Source organism: Symphodus melops, assembly GCF_947650265.1.
Source record: "Symphodus melops genome assembly, chromosome: 4".
Classification (NCBI taxonomy): Eukaryota; Metazoa; Chordata; class Actinopteri; order Labriformes; family Labridae; genus Symphodus; species Symphodus melops.
The window spans coordinates 2,278,230-2,285,854 of record NC_136694.1 but is presented as its reverse complement, the minus strand read 5'-3'; the positions used below and the strand labels follow the sequence as shown (position 1 = coordinate 2,285,854).

The following is a 7,625-nucleotide window of genomic DNA, read 5'->3' as shown; positions in this document are numbered from 1 at the left end:
AAGCTAAAGAGATTTTTTAATCAGCTTTAAATATGTCGACATTGTGTTTATATATCTGTCGCTATCATTCAGGGGATGACAGAGACTTTTTTAATCACTCATGGCGACGTCAAAAATACGAAGTAGCCACTGGATGGCGTCACCGTGGTAACGCCCACTTCTCATATTCAGTCTATGGCTTCACTCAGACGCTCTTCTCTGGCTTCAGTAACTGACGCGTGTAGCAGCAGGTAAAGTTGAATTTCATCTTTAGAGGTTTAGTGGAGGACTCTGAATCTTCTGATTTCAGAGTACAGAGTGAATCCAATATGTCCGCCGTGCCCCTCATGCCATGTGCTGCCTAGCTGGTGATCTTCTTGCGGGGCAGGTAGGCGTTAGTGATCTGGTTCATCACCACCAGGGCGGGGAAGAGGGGCAGCAGCAGGAAGGCCCACCAGGCCACGCCTCTGACTGTGGCCTGGAACCAGTCTGAGAACATGGCTGTCACCACGGTGAAGGTGGCCAGCAGGTAGACCACCAGGCCGCAGGTGGCGTGGTACAGCTTCAGCCTCGGCGGCGGCGAGGAGAGACGCAGCAGCTGGGGGAACTTCACGCAGATACCAAACGCGGCCTGGAGCACGGAGGCAGCCAGGGTGCTGACGCCCAGCAGGCTGTGCCAGGAGACCAGGTGGGGGAGCTCGGACACGTTCTTGCTGGCCACCATGAAGCCCAGCCCGGTGGCGGCAGCTATCAGAACCAGAGCCTGACAGAACCAGTGGAGACAGACTTTATTCTTACGAGATTTGCAGCAGAATGGGGAGCCTTCGGCGGAGAAGAGGAGGATGCCTTCAGTCATGCAGAGACAGTACTGCAGGAGGAGGGACGGACAGAGACAACATCAGTTCAGTTAGGAGCAAACATTCAAATATTCATCTCTCATGTCCGGCGTCTGAATGATGAATAAAGCTTTCCTCTGAATGTCAGTTTGTCCTTTACTGCTCATGACTTTGATGTGCTTACATGGTTAACATCCTGGTTACTGGTAAGGACTGGACACCTGTGAAACCTTGTTCACCAGCCTTGTGGAAAATGTCGTAACCCTCCCTGACACGACCCTGATGAAAGGTCACCAGCACGTCGGACTAGTTTGTTAAACGTTGGCACAATTATTTATTTTAAAGAAACCTTCCTCATTGTTCGTCCGTCATGAGCAGTCTGTCCCGGGACTTTAACCGCCGGGTGAATCCAGGGCTCCAAGGGCTTCCTGACATATCTCAATAATGTTCATGAAGTGGAGGATCTTTGAGAAGTAAAGCGACTCATCCTATTCATGATTGAGTGAAAACTTAGTGAGCCTACAAATGCATCCGCTGCCATGGCGATCAAAAAAAAAAAAAAGAAAGAAAGAAAAGACGAGGCTGCAAAATCAACTAAACGCGACATGACGCTCTCTTCAGACGACAGATTTCTTTTGATGGTTAACAAAGTAAAAGTCTTTATATTCTGCTCTTTATTATCTTCCAGGAACTGTCTTTGACATCAATCATGAATGATTTAAATGAGTGTGTGTGTGTGTGTGTGTGTGTGTGTGTGTGTGTTTGTGTGTGTGTGTGTGTGTTTAATACAGCAGTGAGTCATTAATAGGATTCTGTTGTTGTGGACACTTAATGGATGCATCAATCAAACGCTCGGGGTTCGTAGTGTAGACGTGTTTCTGACAGGAGGAGGCGTGACCGACTGTGAGGACTGATGGATCACGCTGCGTCACCATGACGACGGGAAGAAGGCCGAGAGCTGCTCCCACTGACCGGCCGGCTGTCTGTGTGTGTGACATTATACCCGACACTGCTAGTTAGCATTAGCACTTCCCTCGCTCAGCTCTTCTATTATTTACAGCGGAAAGAAGACGGAGACACAGAGAGCGGAGCGTCTGAATGTACTCGTGTCCTTAAAGAGAGAGAGAGAGAGAGTTCATATTCAAACAGAGAAATACGAGAAAGCTGTTTTCTGACCCAGCTGACCTGTCTGTAGAAACACATTAAATCAACAGTTCGGTAACCATGGTGATGTTCCCAATAATAACAATGATGCTGCCTCTCAGTCACTCAGTGATGTCGTGCTGCGTTCGCGTTCTCCCCTGAAATGTCGTACTTCCCAGGTGGGAAGCTGTAATTCACACGTTCGAGTGCTTCGCTCGGAAAAAGAGTCATTTTTATTTCAGATTAACGAGTTAATTAGCTTAATCAAACTTAATCAACTTGATTAAAAATGTGTGTGTGTGTGTGTGTGTGTGTGTGTGTGTGGACTTACTGCAAAGGACATACACACTGGGTGCCAGGAAAACAGACCTGGAACAAAAAACAGACACATTTATAAATGTACTAAAACTGATTCTGATTGTTTTTTAACATTGATTATTTTGTTGTGTGTGTGTGTGTGTGTGTGTGTGTGTGTGTGTGTTGGTATATTCTTATTATAAATAAAAGTGCATACATCTTTAAGAGATCCCAAATGGATCTGAACTTCTTCACATACAAACAGGAAGCAGCGACGACTGTCACGACTTTCAAATTAACAGAATATTTTATCATAGAGGTATTAGAAGGCTGGTCTGAGCGTTGTCATGGAGACGACTCCTGGACCCTTCTTACACATCAGTGTGCGCGTCTTCAAAGTGAGACCGAGCGAGCTGAGAATGTTTCAGGAGACAAACGAAGTCGGTCCGACATGTGATGAATAAACGAGGCTACCTTCAATAAACCCAAACTGATATGTTCATTAACAAAAGATGTGAGTGTTGTGGCTTCCTTCTTTTTATTGAGTGAACTGAACCTCACACTGACCAAGTGTCGAGGATGTGACGATGGACACACGAGGAGGAGATAAGGATGGTCCTAATGAGGGACAGAGAGGAGTTTCTACTATCAGTTCATTTAGTGTGGGACGCCGTTAGCACCGGTGTGTGAGCGGAGGCTACAGCGGGCGGGCTGGGTTTGAATCCAACCTGTGGCTATCTCTCTCTCTCTGACTCTTTCCTCTGTCTTATCTCTAAAGACGTAAAAAGACTAAAATTTAACCTTGACACATGTTGGAGGAGAATGTATTCACCATTTCATGATCTATACCAAAATAACCTTTAAACATAATGTATACAACTTTGACTGTAATATTTACATAGTTATAACTATATTTATTAAATGTGTTTATTTTTAACTTAATAAATCACAATATAGATTATTTAATACTTAGTATGTTACATAGTTATAACTATAACTATATTCTGTCTTTATGATTTTGTTCATAACAAAACAAACTGAATAAATTACAATTGACAACTCTTCTGATTTCTTAAGACTCAAATTGTTCACAGATAAGTGGAAGAGGTTAATCTGGCTATTACACATTTTATTTTGCCCTGCTTATGTGTGCCTGTCCGTAAAGGACTATAACACACAACAGAAGAACTCACTGGTTCCGGGTCTGGACAGCAGGGAGATGATGAGGGTCAGTCCCAGACCGGTGACATGAGCCGCGATCACCGCCGCCCTCCGCAGCCACACGTACAGCCAGAAGTCCCGCATCCCCAGGCCCTCTCCCACCGGGCTGTACTCCACATCAGACCGCATGCTGCTCCAACTAACGCACCGCTTCACCTTCACCTGGCTGCGGGGCTACCTGCCGACTGCACGCGCAGGTGTCCTGAAATGGGGAGAGGCGGCACGCGCGCTAAAGGAACACTGCACGAGATCCATAATCATTCAGGCAGAAAGTGAGACCTGTGCAGATCAGGGTTTGAACAATAACAGAAGGTTAAACTTCCAAGACACTCATATCGAAATATACATAAAATAAATATTGGTATATTTATAGAATAAAGTCACAAAATAACAGCTTTCGGTTGGAAATATGTTTGAAGATTTTACGATCATTTCAGTCAAGAAAATGGCAGTGTATCGTTTAAACACGTGGTATTATAAGTGTCTTAGTGTTAAAAATGGTGACAACCTTAGTTCAGGAACAACCGGTGTATCGGTTAAAAAAGTGACCGTGTTAATCCTTGACTGTCACCCGGATGAGTCCATAGTCCCCATAAAAGCTTCTTTTTCCATCATCATGCCAAACAAACACTAATCTGATATAGGGTTAGTTATGTTAGTTATTCTCGAAGACTTGTTTATATTTATCAGACGTTGTTAGGATAACCTCAGAGTTTGGGCTGAAAATCACCAGATGACACGGTCACACTCTGATCCGAAACACCGGACAGCTGCTGATACCCAGATCTTCTGGTGTATATTTTTTAGAAATACAGAAATTTTATTTTACAGGCTAAATGTCTTTGTTGTTTATTATTTTATTAATTTGAAAATAATAATAACTTACGTTTCCACCATCGTGTAATTTGGTCTCCATGACAACTGTCTTTAAAAGGTTGTTTCTTATCACAGATAAAGTGATTATTTCCTGGTGTTGGTAGTACGCTTTTTTTTCCCTCAAAGACTTGAAGAAAAAGATTAAAGTGCTGATTAAACCCTTCTGAAGGAGAATAAAATCCGATTATGGATTAAAATAGACCTCTTCATAGCTGGCTGACCATTGGTCTATTCTCACAGTTAATCTTATTTTTCTTCCTTCCGTTGGTTCCTTATGTTGAAAAAAAAAACCACAAACAGATTTAAAGTGAAATAAATCACTGCAAGCCGTGACAGAGAAAATCAGTCGGTCGAACTGCTAAGACTGCAAACATGCAACTTCCTTTGACTGCTCGTGTTTTGATTTCACTTCCTGGTGTGACGTCAGACACGTATGACGGAGGCAAGATGTTTCAGTTCCTGTTTTTCCTGTTTAGTCGGCGCTTGATATCTTTTATTTATTTATCAAGAATGCAAATCCAAGCAACATGGAACAGAAATCTTTCAAAGTACACTGAAAGAGGCCCATGTGAATATCCAAAACAGAATAAAAGGACAGATTAAATAACTGTAATACATTTTTCATTTAGCTAATGGGCTTTTCTTCTATAAAACTGAAAACGTTCCCTCCATTTTTCCTTCTCAGTGACTCTAAAGGATTTTTATCCAAGACAGGAAGTCATTTAAAAAAAACACACACACACACACACACACAACTTTAAAATACAGAGAAGAGACATTTCAAATGTGTCCCTCTTTAACAAGCCTTTAATTAACACAGCACATAATGAAAGACAGCATGTATTATTTTATATCTAATTGAAGCCCCCCTACATAATTTGGTGTTTTTATTTTAATTTTTTAATAAAACGTGCTGACAAATTCAATATAAAGTGGTCAGAATATGAGCTTAAATAAATTATCATATAACCTGTCATTATTTACTTCATTATGATCATGAATCTGTCAGTTTCCCTTCACTTCATCGTGTCAGGTAGAGAGGCCCTTCAGCGCGTCCTTATCCAATCCATTCCACTTGTTCATATAGAGACCGCCCACGTGACTGAAAATCCAGTCCGCGTTTTCCCTGCGACCTAGCTTGCACTCCTGCAGCGTGTTTGTGTAAGATGAAGTACACACAGAGCGACTAGAGCAGCGTTAGGAGAAGGACGTGAATGCAGAATGGATATAAGAAAGTTTTTCAAGAAAGTAAGTATTCTTCTCTGCTGGTAGTAATAATTAGTTAGCCCCCAGCTAACAGCAGAAAGTCCCATGTAATGAACCAAGTGCTCCCTGTTTAACAAATAGAAACCTAGCTTGCACAGTATGCACGTCTCACGTTGTTTCCAGCTCTAAAACAATTCTGCTACTTAGCTAGCTCGTTAGTGTGAAATGCATTGTGAAGGCCCTGGTTGTTTATAGAGCTAAGTGTGCACTCTCTTTACCATATACTATCTTTGGGATGATTTCCTTCCTTCTGGAGCATCAGCTGTGTTTCTCACTTTATCCATGGAAACACACCTGAAACAGGAGCTGAGGTCATTCACTATGATTATCATCACTGGATAATAACAACAATAATAATAATATTGATAAAAATACACAAATAATAATAATGATCACTCCACCACCCCATTGACCTGTAGGAGTCAGGACAGAGGAGCACAGGGAGTGAGAGGGGAGAGATCTCTACTGGAAAGGTGAGTCTGAAGGTGATGCAGACAGTCTTTGAATATCATAGAACTCAATATGAATATGAAACTCAAGGTGCACCATATAAGACTTATTTAACTTTTTAAAGTTTATATTAAGGAGAGTAATGATTTTATATATATATATATATATATATATATATATATATATATATATATATATGCTTGTGTAAATTATGATTACTAATAATTAATTTCTCAGTCTTTGTGAAATGCGTTCGCGTGCTACGTTTTCTCACATCCTGTGCATCTCTTGGGGGCTAAGCCTCCCCTGTCCTTAAAACCTAGTGACGCCCCTGGTCCAGGCAATGGATTTAGACAATAGGGTTTAGTGTTTTAGCAATTGAAATACTCTGAAAAATTAAGTACAATAATATGGTGAGTTTCAGCAACTCTAGAGCAGGATTTTGAAAAACGCACCAACGTCTTTTAAATGGGAGGTGTGAAAACATTTTGGCTTCTGCGAGACAGAAAATAAAAGAGGTGAGATGAGAACAGACAAGACAAAAACGGTGCAAATATTCTGATACACTCATCATTTCTCTATAGTCTCATTTTGTAAAATATATCGTGAGAGAATTGTATCGTGAACCCAATATCATATTGTGAGTTTAGTGAATTGCAACAATCCTACATTTAACTTGTTTTTTTCAACCCTGAAGTTTTTTTTTCTATGTTCAAAACAAATAGATATGTTTTCTTGAATCAATAAATACTTCAACTTCAGGAGCTCTTTATTAATGGTGTATGAGTGGTAGCCACAAAGCCACATTTGTCCGCCTGAAATACACACAATTAAATAAAAAATGTTGATTGAATTGTTAGTAATCTTGTTAGTAATGAAGAACTATGATTAGTAGGATTTTTTGGGTTTATAACTTCTTTAGAATGGTTGACCATGAGCCGGGTCAAATTGACCCGAAGACCCTGGGTGTGACTGAAAAACGAAGATCCTACGAGGGTGACTTCCATTTCACTGACCGTCTTCTGAGCATCCACGATGTGTTTTTGAAAAAAAAAAACATTCAGACTTTCCGAAGTGAAATCACAGTGAAGACTTCCCGACTCTGACAAGTGGACCACGCTGGCTGTCAGCACCTGAATGCAGCACGTGCCCTCTTTTGTATTGAGTTATCAAGTCTGAACCAATCAGGGCGAGCTTGCACAAGTTTAAATTGCTCGGCGTTGGTCAAGTTTAAAACGAGCCTGGCTCAGATTGTCTTTGACTCGTGTGAACATCTTTATTTCTCTCCTCGCCTTCATGTTGGACCACTTCACTGCTTCTATTTTGATTTTATTTTTTTTGTTTTTGAATGTTAACTTTATAGAAAACTAACCCAACCCAACAGTTTGTGTTGTACATGCCCTGTGTTAAATAAACTGAACCAGGTCTACATGTGGAAAAAAGGGAAAATAACACGCACCTTTAGTTCAAACACCAAAACATCTCGGATTAGGCTAACAGTACGTTTTTTAACATCAGCTCAACAAATGATCGCTTACAAAACCTCATTTGTCGGCC

General features: G+C 41.2%; 1 protein-coding gene across 2 annotated transcripts; it reads right to left on the bottom strand.

Moving 5' to 3' along the window:
* Positions 1 to 4,791, bottom strand: cyb561d1 (cytochrome b561 family, member D1). Of its 2 annotated transcripts, none has more exons than XM_079341933.1 (4): positions 4,363 to 4,791; positions 3,449 to 3,716; positions 2,290 to 2,327; positions 1 to 847 (listed from the first exon to the last, which is right to left on the bottom strand). In XM_079341933.1, exons 2-4 carry the CDS (start codon positions 3,603 to 3,605, stop codon positions 341 to 343), a joined length of 702 nt encoding a protein of 233 aa, XP_079198059.1. In that variant the 5' UTR covers positions 3,606 to 3,716; positions 4,363 to 4,791; the 3' UTR covers positions 1 to 340. The 2 variants fall into 2 exon arrangements, with proteins under 2 accessions (XP_079198059.1, XP_079198058.1); XM_079341932.1 differs by having other exon boundaries at positions 3,449 to 3,755; positions 4,363 to 4,790.
* Between the last annotated feature and the right edge of the window lie 2,834 nt (positions 4,792 to 7,625).

Excerpts from the sequence above, each read along its gene's own strand:
- cyb561d1 (XM_079341933.1), bottom strand. The coding sequence starts at position 3,605 with ATGCGGTCTGATGTGGAGTACAGCCCGGTGGGAGAGGGCCTGGGGATG. Across the intron at positions 2,328-3,448 it reads GCTGTCCAGACCCGGAACCA|GTCTGTTTTCCTGGCACCCA; the intron begins GTGAGTTCTTCT and ends TTTTTGTTCCAG. Across the intron at positions 848-2,289 it reads CAGTGTGTATGTCCTTTGCA|TACTGTCTCTGCATGACTGA; the intron begins GTAAGTCCACAC and ends CTCCTCCTGCAG.